Source organism: Nesoenas mayeri (genome assembly GCF_963082525.1).
Source record: "Nesoenas mayeri genome assembly, chromosome: 1".
NCBI lineage: Eukaryota > Metazoa > Chordata > Aves > Columbiformes > Columbidae > Nesoenas > Nesoenas mayeri.
In genome coordinates this window covers 114,366,827-114,386,090 of record NC_137541.1, presented here as the reverse complement: position 1 = coordinate 114,386,090, position 19,264 = coordinate 114,366,827, and the positions used below count along the sequence as shown (strand labels likewise).

Sequence of the window (19,264 nt, the reverse complement as noted above, 5' to 3'; positions counted from 1 at the left end):
ATTAAGAGAGAAGATGCAGTAATTGGGGATATCCAGTAGAGAAATTCAATTTTCTAGTGACCGATTTAAAGTTGGGGCTAACAATACTGACGTTTATATTTGGCACCAAGTAAAAGGGAGCATATTTTCAAATGAGCTGTAAAAGATGACATCAGTAAAGTTGGAGAGTGTTAAGAAACTGAAAATAGATGTGTCTGTTCTGTTGAGATGAAGGCAAGAATACAGCATCATTGTGGAGTAGAAACTAGTGAAACTGGGCAGTAACATTGCCATATGAGTAAGAAAGAGGGTAGATGATAACCCCAAGACCTGAGTCTGAAAAGAAGGAGAGAAGATGCTGTTGGCAGCCAATGAAGAAAAGGACAGAAATACAGCAACATAGAATTTTTTTATTTCCAGTGTATGTAAGAATCTTCTGATCTTTTTTCCAGACTTGCTGACTGTTCTATTCTGACACTGATTTCCAGCTTACAGAAAATTTATCTGCTGTAGTTGTATAAACAAAGTGTATACAAACTTAGGAGCCTCCTTTTCTTCACAAACAACATTGTTTGCCATATGTTTATCTTTTAAGGTCAGTGTTTAAGCCTCACAAATCTGGAAATAACTAATAAAGATTAACATATGAATCTGTTTCTGAAATCTAGTATAAGATTTTTATTACCTTCTATTTGTTTAATACTTCCACCATAATTTTCATTAGGCATTTGCCATTGTTGGTTCAAATTGGTTACCTAGGTAATATTTCATGGTCACTGATTCCAGGTATATTCTATTTTTCAGTTATTTGTGTCTTTCTAGAAGCTGTTCTTTGTTGCAGAATGTCTTTTCATCATCGCTTTGTAGGCTTTGTAATGGGGCAAGCCTTATGTATGATTTTTGCATCTGTCAGATAAATTGCTTTATTATATTATTCAACTAATAATTATGTGTTCAGAAAAACCGAGAGTGTTATTGCCAGAAGAAGTGGTTCAGTGGTCTACTGCTTCCTGATATCTTTTAATAAAGTTTTTCTCTTTTTTCTGTCTGTCAGAGCTTTGGCTTATAGTTACTTTGATTTTTTTTTTTTTATTTAAAATACCCTGATTCGTATTTTCTTTTCCTTTTCTAGATATAGGTTAGTATTTGTTGGTAGTATTCTCTTTTCTAGGTATCAGTCCACTACGGTACTATGCTAATAAAACAGAACTGCCAGCATTTTCTAAATATTATAGAATGACTTAGAGGCAGTTAATGCCATTTAATTTTTGCAGTACATTGTAAACCTATTTTCATAAAATCAATAGTCATTATTTGTAAGCAGTAACAAACTGTTTTCTGAGTCAGTCATACCAGCAATACTAAAGACCAGCCTTTAGTGTACTATACAGGTGATTGAAAATGTGGAGAGTTGGTTATAGCGTTAACAGCAAAGAGCTGATGGTGTTGTAATATTTAAGTAACTTTGTTTTCACAGTAAAACCAATCTACTGGTCCTTGAATTTCTCGTCCATTTTTGATATAGTCATAACTTGGAATATTTAGAAATTGAAGGATGATAACTTATCTGATTTGTCAGCATCAGTGTTTTCTTTATCTAGGCAACACTGCAGCACAAATAAAAAGCTAACAAGCAAGCAGCCAACCCTTCAAGAAATGTGAGGGGCTTTTTCGTATTTTGAGAAACTTTATTATGTATACCATTTAAGACATAAATATGGTAAACTTTGTTAATTGTTATTGTTTGCTAAGACAAAGTTTTAAAAGCAAAAATAAATATAGACTGTGAATTTGCTGCTGAATGCTGTTATGAAGTACACTGACTTTTATTTTTTGTTTAATTTAGTTCCTAGAGTAGTAGATTAATGTCAAATATGCAGTTTTATGAGTTCAGCTCAGAATAAAATGGAATAATGTAGTCTGATGGATTAAGTTCTGATCTAAGTGGAGATGAGTAGAAGTAGGTGACAAAAGAAAGTTAGGCTTCAACAGATAATCTACTCTGACATCTTTGCTATCTTAAATGAAAATGCAGGAAAGACAAACAGCAGAGGTGTAAAACCACAGTTATAGTAGAATAATTTGTCCTACAAGTACTAGTTAACATTCAATAGCCACTACTGAGGTAAGTGAATGGAAAACATCAGAATATTTTTCAGACTTCAGGTTTAATGGTTTTGTCAGGGAGGAAGATTTTTTACTTTGCGTAGTAAGCGTGTCCAAACATTACAAACTTAAAAAGCAATGATGATGGAAATAAATAGATAGACAAGATGAAGCGTATGATTATATCACTGAATGAAGAGCGTATGATATGAGTCTTAAGAATGACAAGAATAAGCATTATCTAGGAAACTATAGAGAGCGACAAGGAAACTTCAGGTCAGTGCTGAGTTGCTGTACTCTCTCTCTTAGGAGGTTGGAGGAGGAGCAGTGCTAGAACTGCTGGGAGTAGGACATGATGTTTGGCTGGGCACAGGACAAGAAAAGAGGGAGGAAGGAGCCAGTAATTCTTCCTGCCTTTGTGCTCTGTGGAGTCAATGTATTTGCCACCAGGGGAGATGCAGTTCTGCCTGTGCTATGGGATCTCCTACCTGCCTCTAACTTAATAAAGCAGAAAGGAAATTAAGACATCTCAGAGGTTACATAGTGAGATGTAATGCAAGATTAATTTAATAAGTATGTAGGTAAAAAATCTTGTCTGTTCTAATACATCTTGACAGGTTTCTCCTTCTTGTTGTACCAAACAAAACAAAAATTCACACTCCTTATAGTACAAAACACACAGAACACATTCATGCAGGACTAGGGGCCTTTAATTTGCAGGCCTACAGGCATTTATTTTGATTAGGGCTGAGCTGTAGTCAGTAATAAGTCTGTGAAGCTTTTTGGGAAATGAAGAAAAAATATAGTAAGCTCCTTTTATTGACTTCTTGGTGTTCTTCTCTTGAATCTTTGAAAATAAAATTGTACTTTTTGTAGGACTAGAATGCTGTAGGCTTGTGAAAGTGAGCATTACTTCAAATGCTTGGTGTTATTGCATTTATTTAGAGCATGTTCATTAAGAAAACTTAGCTTGCAACTCCATCTTTTCTTCCAGCTTCTTTCTTGTTTGTCCTGAGCGTAACTTCAAAAGGAGGCTGTTTTCTCATGCTGCTTTTACAGTTTTTACACAGAATCAAAGTGAGACTGTGCGTAGGCGTGGAAGAAAAAGAAATGAAGATTTCAAAGTAGACAGAAATCATAAATGGTTCAGGAAATCTTGTGCTTAAGCCTGGGAAATACTCACATGTATGTGTACTTACCATATAATCATTTTCATTTAGGCATCAGTTTATGGTGGTGTCCTTTTGGCCCGTGGTGTGAGCCAACAGGCTGCTCTTATGTTTTTGTGTCATATAAAGGTTTTTCTACATGGAATATTTGCTTTAAGCTACTGATGTTTTTTTACATTGGCTGTTTTGTAAAAGCAATGCAATATATGGTCTAGTGTGAAACTTTAACTTGGAAATAAAAATTAACCGAGATAGTTAGGTGATAGATATATCTGTACATCTCTCTTGTTGCAGTAATGGCAGTCCAGAAAAGGCAAAAAAAAAGTTTTCTTCCTTTTTCAGCCCATGTGGCCAATAAATGTCACGTCTTTTCACCAACTCTCTTCATAAATACTTGGGAAGCAGAGTAGCTGCAGTTATCCAAATGTTTCTGATAATGAGAATGAAATTTTTACGTCTCCTTTAGCCTCCTTTCTCTCTTCTCTCTTCTCCTTTTCTCCTTGTCCTTCTTCCTAGAATTTTCTGTTATCAGAAATTACAAGAAAAAAGAGTTTTTAAGTAATCATCCAAAAACTTTTTTTATCACCTCAGAGAAATTTGAATAGGGGAGAGAGAAAAACAAAACTTCAAATCCCATATCTATAGTTCATCATGATTTAGAACATATGAGAACACTCTTAAGTCATGTGTTTTTTTCAGATGTTTTGATAATCTGGATTTTTACTGTTCGTTTTATCTTCTTAATATTGCAGAGGAAAATATCATCTGTACAATAATTTCATTAGATTTAAAAATTGCTACATTTTCTTGTTATAATCTAGATGTGTAACATTTTTGCCATTCAATATATTACAGAATTGGCTCATCTATAGGCAGAAATGTACTCAGGTGAAATATTAACTAATGCAAATAATATTTCTACATAGACTCACATCAGAGAGCAGGTCACTGACTAGCTGCTCTGTTTCCTTTATCCTGCTGCTTTAGAAATAGTATCCATTCCCATGATCTATCTGCTGGAGAGTACTGAGACTCTGGAATAGATGGTTCATTACGAAAATTGCCTCATAAGAATCAATTAAAATAGGATTGAAAGAGTTTTTTTTCCTCTAATGCTCAGTTTAGGCTATAAAAATCTAATCATGTTGAGGGCAAGAATATAGCTGGTCATAAAAATAAAATAATGTGGAGGCTGAAAGTATGGTCCTGTGAAAAACTGGTATAATGTAGTTTATAGAAGCAATATTAATGTATAGGAATATTTGCCATTCTGATAGATCCTTAGGAATTTTAATAGTATTCATAATAAATATTAAAATGAGACTTGACTGACAAAGTACCAAAAGAAAATTAAATCAATACAACATACAATCAATACAACTCCTCATAGTTTACTATTAAGAGGTTTTGGTCCTAAAAAGGTTCAATGGTAATAAAATTTACCCAAGTTATCTAACGTGGTTTTTTTTTTTTTTTTTTTTTTTAATAAAAAGAGCAAAGTTTAAAAAATATTTCACAAAAGTGTTTGCACCAAAACCCTAGTCTCATTATTCACTATAATTCAATTAATATTGCATTTTATTAGATGGACTGTATTTACTTTTAATTTTTTTATTAATCTGACCTCCTCAAAAGTGTCACATTACCATTTATATTGCTCTCTTAACTTACACAGAAAAGATAACCAAGACTTCTGCTGGAGTATGACATGCTCTCTCCATACCACTGCAGCTGGAGTCATGTGGCAAATATCACTTGGAGTTGCTCTATTCTCGTGAGGGATCCCACACATTCTTCTACTGCAAGTCTTTGCTTCGTATCTAGCAAGTTGCAGGCTTGCTGATTTTTCAAGTTACGTTACAAGACTGTCCTTATGAAGCTCTGCCTGAGGGAAGTATGTACATGCAGAGAAGCAGGGAAATTTTAAATTGGATTTACAGATAGATTGCTATCTTGAATCAGCAAATATGTTTGTGCTTACAATACACATGAGAGATTTTTGTTCCCGTGGAAGCAATACTTAGGCAGCAGTCATTGGTATAAGCATTGCTCGTCTGGAGGGATCTGTGTGCTCTTACCAACTTAGCTGCGATTTTCTGACACACAATCTGGGCTAACATTGTGTGTGGGAGGTTTTATTACTTGCAGTAGTATTTGAAGGATAGATGATGGTGAACATTGAGAGCTGGCTGTTAATTTCATGCAACTTTTGATTTCCCTTTTTGCCTGCAAGGCACAGACTTTTTTTTCTAGACCTTTGTCCACTGATACACTGCCATGTCTGCACTTATGAAATACACTAAGTTCCCCTACAGTATACTTGTTTCTAAACAAAACTGGTGTTATAAATAAAACTTGGGCAAATGAAACTGATGTTCTCAATAAAACTGGTTGTGTATTGCTCTTCATTTGTCTTCCAGATAAACAAAAAGGGCATGCCTTTTGACGTACATTTTTGGTTTTTTGTTCATTTTTTAGGACAGTGTAAAAATAATGTAGTCTTCAGTATCCTAAGTACACCTGTGCTACAAAAGAATATTATAACATTTGAGATGTGTTTGTTCATGTCCTTAGAAATGGTTGCAAATCTTTCAATAGTTGCTGACTGCAAAATGCTCTTTTTCCTTATTACTAATGTATTTGAATACGAAGTAACTCCTAGAGGTTGTCAAATTCCTAGTAAGTTCAAAAAACAAGTAGTACAGCTGTTTCATAACATTAAGTCTTGGGATTTCAAAGTGTCTTCTACCTGTTTCCTGGCTCCCTCACATGACCCTGCAGATCTAAGAGAAGTTGAATTTATGTATATACAATGCTTGTAAGTAATGTGCAGGTCAATGTTAAAATAGATAAAAAAGTGCTCTGTCTATTCATTAAGCTGTTTACAGCTTCAAATTCATGACATGATGAAAATATGTGAAGAAAGAAGCTTGATTCTAAAGTGATGACATGAGGTTACCTATAAATATGTGCAACCCATGCAAGCTGCTTAGAGAGGGTAACAGTGACAATCAGCAACAACACAATAGATTAGGGGTTTTTTGCTTGGCTGTTGGGCAAAGTTTTTCCTGTAAAGTGAGCAGATTTAAAATGATAGTCATTTTCCAGGCATTAGGCAAAGGACTGTCTTTTTCAAAATATTGCTGTACTGTATGACTCAGTTAAGGGATCAAAATAAAATGTCTTGACTTAAATGTCTTGAAGTAAAAAAGTGCCTTTTAATGGGATGTTAATGCAATGATTTGCTGCTTAAATCTCCTCCCAAGTGTGTGTATTTTTCCGTATGAATTTATTTAGTATATTGTGGACATCTTTACTTTGATAATGTTATAAGTTAATAAGCATGAAGTTTCAAAATACTTCATTCAATTAATTTGCTTTAGGAAGTACAGAATCTTATTTGTTTAAATCTGTAGCTAGATCTTTCCTGCCTGTATTTTTGGGAAGCTGCTTATATCATTAACTCTCATTACTATTTGATTAGCCCTCTGAAAAGTTCATGTATTTGACAGAGGAGTTTCTACCTCTCTCTTTTTTGTGACTTACCAGAATCACTGAGGACTGAAGTTTTGACATGTTTTGCAGTTGTCATTTAAATTCATATCTGTAAATCAAATGTGTAAGATGCAGTAATACTTGCTACCTCTTGTAAAGCAATTTGGCACCTGCAATAAAAATAAGTATATAGGTATTAGCTGAATGGTGAAAAATGTCTTCAGAAACAGTTGCAAAACTGTATCTAGGAGTATTTGGGATGGTATTTTACATAGAGATGGAAATATTTTAAAATATATATAATGTATATTTTTTTAAGATAATAGATATATGTTTTTCCAGTCAGTGAATTTTACTTGCTTTTTCTATTTTGCTTCATTTTAATAAAATTAACATCTGTTTTTGCTGAACTGTTGGGGAAAAAAGGTGGTTTTAATTTTTAGCCTAGATTTTTTTACCAGAGCATGTCAGCAGTCTTCCAGAATAAAATATTTTTTGTAGTGACAAGATTCATATTAATTTTAGTTATGGCCTGATTCAGTTATTAAAAGTTAGGTTGAAAATATTTGTATAATAAGAATTACCTTAAATGTTTTGTTCTTTGTGTCTCTAAATGACACAGGCAAAACTTGAACAGAACCTGTTTTTTTTTTTTTGTTTTCCATATTAGGCCACGGACATCTGTGATCCAAACCCAGTCATGATGCTCATTTTGTGTGTCTACCTGTATGAGAGTCTCCCTCACTACTTACCCAAGAAGACTATAGAATTTACAGGTGCTCTCCATGAAACTGTTGTTAAACAGGTACTAATACCATTGAATTTAGTTTTGTAGCAGTACAAGGTTAAGACACTCTATATATTTCTGTGTTTGTATTATGTCTGTCCTACAAAGAATGAATGGGCTTCATGTCATTTGGCTACTAATTGTAGAAGATGGAAACATGCCGCCTCTTCTTCTTTTCAGGCTTGGGATCCTAACTTCTGCTGCAGTTTTTCCCTGTGCTTATAAGCATAGGAATAATCTACAAATTTTACAAATCTGAGATTAAGGAAAGAGAGGAATAAGAGATTAACAGGCACAGGAGTGCAGTGTACACTGTAAAAGGAATAGTCTGAGGCTGAATAGTCTGTGGAAAGTTTATATTCATTAGGAAGAAAAATGATCTACCTAGTTATATGAGGTACTTTCTTATTTTGTGATATCCTTAGTTTTTATTTTGGAATTTAGCTGCAGAGCACACCTTTTATACTCTAAAAATTGAATAAAAATCAGCTGATTTTGTTCTTTTCTTGACAGGTACGTCTGAAAAACCCAAGCAGTAAAACTTTGATGTACAATGCTATTCTTGTAGGAAGAGATGCTGATGATTTCTCATTACCTAAAGGAAACACTTTCACCGTTGCCCCTAGGTAAGTAATGATTTTTTTAGCGTTATTGATAAGTCTATCAGTATGGAGATATAAACCTACTAATTTAATAGTGATGAGTAATAATAGTAATAGTTTTTCCCAACTAAAATTGACATTTCTCCTCTGAGCTTGATTCACATTTTTTACATCAATGCATTGTGGAAGCATGAGCATGTAAAAATTATTTTTCCTCAGGTTTCATTTTCTGTTTCTTAATCTTAAAGCATAGCTGGGAATTTAAGAGACCATGACACAGGTTTGATAGTAGTGTTAGACTACTACTTTTTGTGCCCATCTGCCATCCCCGCCAAGATGGAAACTGTTGGAGATGCAATGTGGTTATTTCTCTAAGTTACACTTCTAAAATCAATCTAAGATTTTTGGAGAGATTTGATTTGGGGGAAACATGAGGTTGTTAAAATTTTTGGTAATACTCATGGAATGTTGCTATCTGTGTCTTTTTGTTCACTAAGTACCTTTGGTTCTTTCTGTGGTATGTAGCTAGATATAGGAAGTTCACTAATCCCTGATTAACTAGTGAAGATGAGAACTGTAGCAGTGACTGACTGTCAGTTAAGAGCTTTTAGATTTAGACTGCAAGTACATTTAAGATACTCTTTTGCAGATAAAATGGATTAGAGATTGTGAAGACAAAGGTCAACATTTGTATGAAAATAGCCTATGAAGAAAAATTTCAAATTTGTACTGTCAAATTCAAGAAGATTCAATGTAAATACAGTGCTCTTTAAGGATGATCAATATTTCAGTATTAAATGATACGCCTATTGTAAATATATGCAAAAGGGACAAAAAGTAATGCTATGTTTTCAGCAAGCTGTGAGGCTGATTTGATTCCATTTTCATTGCAATTAACTTCAAATAAGAATTAACATAAAAATGTAATCCTTGAAAATATCGTGTATTTCTCTGAAAGGTCAATGTCATAACTGTTTTTCACTTCACTTTAAAAAAAACTTCAAAGAACAGGACACAAGTAAATGTCACTAAAAATGTTTGTGGGTTGAGAGACACAGGGAAGCTGCTTACCAATGTCCATCATAGGCAAAACAGGCTTGATTTAGGGGAAGTTTAAATTCATTTTCAGTTAAAATAGACTTTTGTAGTGGGAAACAAATACAAAATTTGAAACATCACCTCATCTCTTCCCCACCCTCTTCTCCCAGACTCAACTTCAGTCTTTAATTCCAGAGTCCTCTACCTTCTCCTCCTGTGACCCTGAATGTCACAGGGGTTAATGGGGAGCAGGTGGCTGCAGTCACTTCATTACAGTTCCTTTCTGCTTCTCCTTCCTCCTCCCACTTTTCTCCTGCTCCCTGAGTCCTTCCAAAGGTTGCAGTCCTTCAGGAAAAATTTGCTCCAGCATGGGTTATCCATGGGTCACAATTCTTTCAGGAAATATCCAACTGCTCTGGCATGGGGCCCTACATGGACTGCAGTGTGGATATCTGCTCTGGTGTGGTCCTCTCCACGTGCTGCAGGGAAATATCTGCTCTGGCAGCTGAAGTACTTCCTCTACCTGTCCTTCTCTGACCTTGATGTTCCCACTGCTGTTTCTTCCTCTTTTCCTCACTTCTCTGCCTTTCTGATATTTTTGCACTTTCTTAAATATGCTTTCACAGAGATGCCACCAGCTTGGCTGATGGGCTCAGCTGTGTTCTGTGGTGGGTCGGTTATGGAGACAACTGGAACTGTCTGTGTCCTGCACAGGGCAGACCCTGGTCTCTTCTCACAGAGGCTACCCCTGCACCCCCCTGCTACCAAAACTTTGACACCTACACCCAATACCTGTCAAGAATGAATATTTTATGTCAATTGGTTGAAATGAAACTGGCTTTAATCCTAAGCAACTGAACATTTGGGAAATCTTCCGAAGACTATATTGTCATTCTGCTCTGGCTTTTGGGATGCATCACAACATTCTCAGTGTAGCTGAGTGTCAGATCTTGCTTATAATGTAATTAATCTTTGATCCGAGACTCCCAGTCTACCAGGCACTGCAATCTGCCATATAGACTTGCAGTTCACAACAGTAAGAGCATAAAGGTTTCTAAGCTGCCTTATGTGGTGTAGACATACCTATAGTTTACTCAGTCTGGGTATCTTAACAAGAGAAATGATGAAGATGACTTGATCAATACTTATAAGTACCTACCTGGGAAAGGGGCCTATTTAACTGCAAACGATATATAACAAACCTTTACATAAGAACAACAGCGTGAAGCTGGAGTTATACAAATTCAACCTGAAATTACAAAGTTGATTAGCTATTGAGGGGAAGAAACTTCATCTGAATGACAAATTCTTTAACTGCAGGGGTTTTGCAAATCAAAGAACACTGGAAATAGCACAGGAAGTGACCTCACAAAACTATTTATTCCAGTCTTCTGCCTCAGATAATATGGGGTGCTTTCTCAGAGAAATGCTTCTGCCAATTGGTAGTTATCGGAAGCAACTAAAAGATGTTTGGACTGCAGGTAATGGCCTGCAATGTATAACTACTTTGAATTGTGTTATCTAGTGATTTCTATTGGCCCTAAACTCTGCAACTTTGATCTCTCCAAACAACTTTCTGTCTTTCTTTTCTTGTATTGAAGTATAGCAAATAAAAGAGAGACAATTGTGTGCAGTTTTGAAAGATGGTGCACACTGAGCTGATTAAGAAATTAAGAATATTTGACCCCTGCCCCAAATAAAGTGGTTATGGACAGAGCTAGTTATAATAATATAAGAACGAACAAGATTATATAACAATTCCGTGAGCTGAATTTTCCCTCAGTTTACATTGACTACAACACAGATGAATTGAGAAAAAACCGCTTTGTGTTTTCCCTGAATGCTGGCTTTGCCACAGAAGGCAACAGTTGACAATTCAAATCAGATTTCTCTGCTGTTGCATGAACCAGAAGGCAAAGATCAGGCAGAATGTTCCATACGCTCCATTACTCTGTCATTCCTATTTGTGACAAGAGCACAGTAGAATCCCTAAAACTTGATCTGTAAAGTGACTTTGGGAGTGGATATCTCAGGCAGTCCCAGGATACATTTTCCAGGATGTTTTGAATGGCAGGGTGACTTAGGAGCCTCAGACTCTGCGGAGATTAGCAGCTCTTCACTGTCAAAAATTGTAACGTCTGGGGACTCTGCAGCAGTAACATGAAAGCTCTAAGAGCCAAGTTTTCAGAACTTCCAGGATTTCATCATCAATTCTCAGAACTGAGATCCTGAGATTTTTGGTGTTAGGAAGAACTCTGGGTGATATATACCAGGATAACTAGGTGTTAAGCCTAGAGATCATGTTGAGTTAATTCTATAATCTACAGTCATCCTTTCCGCAGTTTGCTGAGCTCTTTTTTTTTTTTTTTTTTTTTTTTTTTTTTCCCAATTTCACTGTATCCTTTTTGAGGTAAAGAAGTGTAAACTGTAATTAAGTTTTGAGCCCTTTGAATGGGATCTAGTGGCCTAGTGGTGATCTATGTTTTTTGTTCCTTTTCTAATTATGCCTAACACTTAATTTGCTTTATTGTATGTTTCCCATCACTGTGCTGATATTTTAATGAGACTATCTATTGCAAATCATGACTTCTCAATCGTGAGTTATGATGGCTTGGAGATCACAATATTATGTAAACAAAGAACTGCTTTCCCTGTATGCATCTCTTTACATCTAAGTACACTGAATTTTCTTGTCATCTTGTTGTCTCAAAAGGTCCTACCATCTTTGCTCTGTCAATTTTTGTCCTCACAACCTGGAGCAACTTAGAACATCAGTAAACTTCCTTACTTTCCAGTTGTCACAGACCCTTGAGGACTTGATTAATGGCCTTCCTACTTAGTAAGAAGTGTTAGTTCCTACATAATTTCTTTGCTTCTTTTATTGTTTCTCTCTGTGCTTCCTTCCTTTCTGATAGTTTCATTGTAAGTTTATAGAAAGGGACTTTGTTAGAAATAGAATAATTAAATCACCCTCAATCATGTTCCTGTTGAACTCCTTTAATGAATTCCCGTAAGTTTATAAGGCAGAACTACATTTTAAAGATGTTGACTCTTTCCAGTAAGATCACATTTATGAAGATCTTGTTTATAGTAGGTATCATTTATAGATATCCTGTTCTTTTATTCTTTATAATTGTTTCTACTACAATGCAGGTATAGATTTGAGGCTTAAAGGTCTGTTATTCTTCTGATCTTCCCTATTTTTTTTTAAGATATTGATGTTCTATTTATCACCTTCCAGTTCTCCAGTCTCAAGATAGTTTTTAAGTAGGAATGCTCGCTCGCTGTCTCTCTCTCTCTCTCCCTCTCCTCCTTTTTTTTTTTTAACCTGGTCCATTGTAAGAATTAGGTAAAGGATCTCCCAGAAAGTTTCCATCCAGGGACAAATCCCATTACTACTCCTATCAACATAGTTTTATAGAACTTCTGCCATCCTTTTGATCAGCTTATGTGAAGAGATGTTTGCATTGAGTTCACTTGAAAAAGTAGCTCTTATTATGAAACTTGTGAACCAAATGTAAAATAACATGATGCCCTTGAAGACATGGTATGCTGATGGCTATTACAATTCCTTTACTTAAGCACTTACTTGTGTAAGTATATATACAGACAAAACATAATAGTCATTTTTCACTTACCACTGTTAGTTGTTAGGTATATTCATGTTTAGAGAAAGCTCTCTCTGCTCTTGTCTTAAGCGTGGAATGACAGAATACATTTAGATTCTATCCTACACACTAGAATGTAGGATAGGTTCAGAGTGTGAACTTCATCAACTAAATTTTTCTTATTGAACTTGCTTAATTGCAGGACTAATGGAAATAAAGTCTAAACTCAACTCTTACCTATTCTAAGCTCTCATTCCATGTGATGTCCCCTTCTCCAGTTTCCTGTCAGAGACATGAGCTGTTGCTTGTATGAGAGAACTTTGGTTTTTCTGCCTCTTAGTTACTCAACTTTGCTAAGTATTCTGAAGGTTTTTTTTTTCTAATTTCCTTATCAAACTTCAGTGAGGATTTGATTAAGACCATCTAGATGTCCCTCACAACATACATAACAGGATGTCTGTTTAACTCACAAAAAAACTATTCAAATAGGGGAGAAAAAAGTAAATCAGTTGTTAACTTAGGGTAATAATATAAGGCAGAAGAATTTCCTGTGCTAGTGTATGTGGGAAATAAAATTAAGCTACATGCTGAGGTCATAAAAAGAAATAAGTACTCAATATTGTTCTTTTTCTATCTATATAGTTCTTTTATTAGAATGTTTTATGGTGCTCTTAGGCAGAATATTGAACTCCACAAAAGTAATTCAGAATAAATAAATGACTTTTCTAGACCTCTTGCCTTACAAAGTGTCTAAAACATGCTCCTGAAATGACATTTCTGAGTTAGAATTTTATGTGTAACTATTTGAACTATTATTATTGTTATTATTTTGCCTAGGAGACAAACAAGCGTAAATGTGGAGTTCACTAGTCGTTTCCTGCGCCCTGCTGAAGCTGTGTTGCTGCTGATCTCAAAGAGTGTGGGTGGAATAGGTGGCGCCACACTGACCTTCTCTCTGAAATCTGAAGTTAAACATGTTGAGCCTGCTGTAAGTTTATGTGTGTATGACTAATATTGTAACAAAAATATTCATCTGTATGTTGTATCCAACAAAGGTGAACTGAGGTAAGAATTAAAATGTGAGTTACCATCACCATTAGCCTTTGAATGATGAATTTTCAGATTTCCAATATTAGCCTATATGTTAATACATGCAGAAAGAAGCATAAAGGGATATCTAAGATACATAAGAATATATATCACACTTAGATCCTGAAAAAGTTTAAAACTTCTACACTGATTGCTCTGAAAATAAATCTGGAGCTCTTTCAGCATATGGATGCTTTTGGAAATTCAATTGTGAAGGTGCTGGTATACTCCTTCGGCCGAATTATTTCAGTTATCAGATACAGGTGGACAGCAAACTTTTGTTCGATGTTGCTAGGTTTATTTGTGCTGTTTATCATAAGACATTCTTTAGATTTAAGATGTGTCCTAGAAATAGTCAGTGCAGAATTAAGCATGTGTTCCATCATTTGTTATCAAACATTCATTAAGCAGACCTCTCTTTTTGTCCCCACGAACCTCTTAATACCACAGCAATAAATACTGATGAAGGCAAAAAGCTAGTTTGATTCTTGGCCCTGTGCTGTCACTTTGAAGAGCATCTAAAATATGGTGAAGTTCAATACATGTTTTAAAAGAAATATGCTTTAACTGCTCTTCACTGGCAACAAAAACTAACAATTAAATTACATTAATTTTGTAGTCACTAGTGGTCAAATACATGGTTCTATTCTTCCTTCTAATATTTTCCTGTTTGGTTATGTATTATACTCGAATGCTGTTTTGTAACTTTTTTATATTGATGTAAACTTTCGATTTTTTTTTTTAGGATGTATTAAAATGCAGATCACCATGTTATGAACTGAAGAAAGTTATCCTAAATGTTACTAATCCCTTCAGAAATGAGGGCATATTCAGGTAGACAATGCTTTAAAGACAGCTCTATAATGATCATGCTGTTTTATCAACTCTTCCATAATTTTCTCCTTGTCCTTAAAAATGTAACACCTTGAGGTTAAATTATAGGGATTTACATTACCAAAATTGTTACAAGCACTATGAGGTGGAAGATATAGCAATGAATAAAGAAGATAAATAAGCCTTAATTGAAATTCATCTCAGTGTAAGCAATAAAGCTAGAGTTTTAATCAAATAGAGTTCATGAACCTTGCTTGTATTTTTGTATTTGGCTGAGGTCCAGCAGATTTCCAAAAAGAAACAAACCATGTTAATTAATAGTTGGTTATTTTTTCCCCAATCTGTTTTATCTTGCTGTTTAAATTATTAAGCAAGCAAGCAAAAAACCAAAACAAAAACCCAAAACATGTTTTTGCCTTGGGGCTCATGCCACTATCAGTTAATCTAATTTTTCATTTGTATTCGTCATAGATATAAGAACTGCAGAGTTAACTGTTGCTTTCCTTAATAAAAGAGTGGTGTGCCCCTTCAAAATCTATTTATGCGATCTGACGCCACATTTTGTCTTTAGCCTACAGACCTGAACATTGGTTCATGTCATTAATTTATTTACCAGAACCATTCTTCCATAACGTTTTTATGTTGTTTTACTGATCTGTGTAATATACATGTTGCATAGGCTGCAAATTAAATTTCTCTTTCATCCACAGAATAGGTTTGGTATAGACACCTGTAACGGGATTGTTTTAACTGCTCCAGCAGTGTGCTCTGGCATAAGCCTCCTATGTAGGAATCATATGAGTTTATTTAGCTTTCATCTTTTTTTGAAGTCCTTGAGGTGGTCAGTGAGACTGCCTATAATCAGTTCTGTGATGTGGATAAATCTCTTGGAAATAATAGATTAAAGGTGATGAAGTACTTTATTTTTATATGTATATCACTCAAAAGCTACTTGACAACTTCTTGAAGTAATGATCAATTTGGGTAACCAGTAATCTAAAATAAAAGATTCTTTATATCATGTTTGCAGTGCTTTGAACCATCTAATGATCTATCAGATGGTGCATTGCTTAGTTGCAAATAACACTAGGAAAAGTACTTTTGATATCAAGGAAGCAACTCTTTTTCAGAAAACTGGGCTGAAAAATCTTAAAACTCGGTATATAATATATTACAATTTAAGAAAAGGACAAATTAAAAATGTAAGTGCCTCTTTGCCTTTGTGTCAAATATACAGTAAATGTCAGTTCCAAAAGCTGTAAATTCTGGACCTGAAACTATTAAAGAATTAATAAACTATTAAATAAAAGTTTTTTAAAAAAGTTTAAATATTTTTTAAAGTTCTTTTAAAGTATCCACAATTGAAAATAACACTCCTCTTTATCAAGTGTTCATTTAAAATTTAGAATAAACTAAGTTTTGTCTTAATTCTGCAAGTTTAAAATTATGATTGATTATGTGTATTTGCCATACTCCAGGGTCATTTTACTGGAATCCACAAGTTACTTAATGCAGCCAGAGCAAGTATATCAAGCCAGGCAAGTAAAACAAGAGCAGACATTCAGGTGAGTTTTAAATGGCAGTTGCTAATTACAATATACTAAATTATACAATTCTATTAGTATTACAAGTTTATGTACAGCTGTGTACATGCCTATTGTAAATAATTCTATGGAAATATAATAAAATTATGTAACATTTTAAAAGACTTTGCAGATAACTTAAACAGTGGAGAAAATATTAATATGACATAAAAGATAATAATGTGTGTAATATACCATTTGAAAAAATGTGTTAGAGAAACTAGCATTTAAAGGTGAACTACTGAAGCTGTCATAGGGCCAGCCATGTGACTTAGGTGACTGAAATGCTGAATGCTAGTTTTTGTTCACTAAAACAGGATTAGTTCTGATTCTAGAAATGAAGAAGATAGAGGTATTTGAAGAAGCAACAATAAGGTCCAGTTTTTATTTATAAATAGGCAGTTTATAGAATTCTAATTGTGCTGAAGTGTAAAACATTACAGCGTCAGTAGGCTCCTGGAGATGCAAAAACAGAATAAGAGGTTATTAGTAGCAATATATTGATATAAATAAATATCATTTTGTGTCTAAACATGATTGCTTGACTACTTGTGAACTGATTTTCTAACACAGAAATTGGAGGGAGAAAGAGAGTTCAAAGTAAGCATGGTAAAGATAATAAAATGGCAAAGAACAAGAATCAGAGAGTAATTGGAATGGGAGTCATGGACATATATAAACAAAGATCTATGTTTAAGACTTAAAGTCTTAAAGAAGGTATTTTTGCCTTCACTGTCTGATTGTTAGACAGTGAGATAAATACCAATAAACTTAGATGAACAAGGCAGAAAACTTTGAGGCCATTGAAGAGGTGAGATTTAAATCAGAATCACTAATAGTCAAGGTTAAAGGCAAAAGATAGAATCAAAAAAGTTTGAGAACTAATTTTGTGACCCTCTCTAGAAGTGGCTCAGTGTAGAGGAAAAAACTTCCAGAAATATCTGAAATATTTTTTTAGAACTTGTCAGATACTAAAAATTGCACTGTTTTAATAATTGGTACTTTAATAAATCTACTTTTTTCAGCCATAGACTGAAAGAGTTAATTCTAAGTCTTTTTGACGTTAGATTTTGCATTCACATATTCGGCAATTTATAAAGGTCCATTTCTCTAGTCTTCTGTCACTTCACCCATGTTTTAAAATTATTTATTCATAGAGCAGTATTTATAATCATCAGCTGGAATAAGATAGTAGCTAAAAAAATACCCCAACAAAAGTAACAAGTCAGCTTGACAGAAAAGCCAATCCAAGCGTAACCAATCAGGTTTCTTCTCATAGAGGTGACGTCTATCTTTGAAAATACACTATCAACAGCCCTTTCGCAATACATGTGAAAAATATTCCAGCCTAGAAATAATATCAAGAAAGAATACTATATCTACCAGAACTCTATTACACAGACACTTCAGGTGAATGCATTCAATACCAGTCTGCTCCTCATTTGTGTTCTGTGGACTGCGCTGATTGCCAGTGTCCTGTGTCCCCATACAGTTAACCTACAGTTTGGTATGTGTGCTGCAATAGCTGAACCTCCAGTGGTTAATGATTGTTAGTTCTGAAATGTTCAGCCAGAATCAGCACAATGATTTTTGTACAAAACCTGCAGGTACGTTTAGCAAGGCCTGTACTGTGTCCAGCTCTGGAGCCCTCAGTGCAGGAAAGACCCGTTGAAGTACCTGTTGGAGAGGGACCAGAGGAGGCCACCAAGATGATCAGAGGGCTGGAACAGCTCTGCTGTGAGGACAGGCTGAGAGAGTTGGGAACAACTTATTGTGGCCTTTCAATACTTAAAAAGGGCCTATAAGAAAGATAAGGACAGACTTTTAGCAGGGCATATTAAGAGAGGACAAGGTTTAGTGGTTTTAAATTAGAAGAGGGGAGATTCAGGAGAGACATGAGGAAGAAATTTTTTACAATGAGGGTGGTGAGACACTGTCCCAGGTTGCCCAGAGAGGAGGTAGATGCCCCATCCCTGGAGACATTCAAGGCCAGGCTGGACAGGGCTCTGAACAAACTAATCTAGTTGAAGATGTCCCTGCTCATTACAGGGGGATTGGACTAGATGACCTTTGAAGGTCCCTTACAAACCAAATCATTCCATGATTTTATGCATATTTCATGTAATGCATGTTAGAAAAAAAGAGTATGTGAACACTAGTTACTCTGATAAGATCTCCAAACCCTCAACCTACTAAACAAATGTTGGCTTGATTTCATAGGGCATTGCTTCTATTGATATTTTTTTTGCCAAAAAGGTTATTTGGTCTTTTCAAAATGTGATGCTCTAAAGAGTCAATATTAATGTTTTGTATGCCTATGGGAGAGACAGATAACATTTAGAACTCAAATGCCATTATCATATGCCAGAGTAAAGTCTTCATCTTTAATTTAAGCAAGAGAAGAAATAACTTGGAAAACTGTATAGCTATTATTAAATATTCTCTTAGGGCAAAACAGTGATTTTCTAAAACTACTATCCAAGGCCTCTCACAAAGAGAGAAAAAATAATAGAGCTACTATGGTAACTCCATCCATGTCTACAGATTTTACTAGTATATTGTACTTAGAGGTATCAGAAGTTGTTGAAATAGAACAGTATTTTTCATCATGGTAATATTTCAACGTAATTTATCCTAGGAAATAAATCAGTCTACAAAGTCTAATTTTAGTCAAACATGCAGGCCTAACTCTTACTGTAACTGATTTGAGGGCATCTTAATTCTTTAGAAATCTCCAGTATTGATTTGCTATTATCTTAGATATTTCTGTTATCTGTCATAGTAGAAGCCACTTAGGTACTCTTTTTAGGAAGATATGTTAATTGAATGGAACATAACAAACTACTGAAATTTGTCTTAAAAAATTAGTATGTGTACAATTCATAACTAAGAAGATCCTATCTGAAATATTTTTTTTTTTTGATAAATCTGAAAAATGCCTTCTACAAAATGGGAGCCCATTGACCTAAGTGTT

General features: G+C 34.7%; 1 protein-coding gene across 1 annotated transcript in view; it reads left to right on the top strand.

Annotated features, from left to right (window-relative positions):
* CFAP47 (cilia and flagella associated protein 47) overlaps positions 1-19,264 on the top strand; it is a gene marked incomplete at both ends in the record, with an annotated part of 301,064 nt that overhangs the window by 94,854 nt on the left and 186,946 nt on the right. The window contains 6 exons of the mRNA XM_080353150.1: positions 7,420-7,554; positions 8,050-8,162; positions 13,622-13,772; positions 13,994-14,089; positions 14,619-14,707; positions 16,186-16,272. Coding sequence (XP_080209276.1) covers positions 7,420-7,554; positions 8,050-8,162; positions 13,622-13,772; positions 13,994-14,089; positions 14,619-14,707; positions 16,186-16,272 — 671 coding nt within the window. The remainder of the gene's footprint in view (positions 1-7,419; positions 7,555-8,049; positions 8,163-13,621; positions 13,773-13,993; positions 14,090-14,618; positions 14,708-16,185; positions 16,273-19,264) is intronic.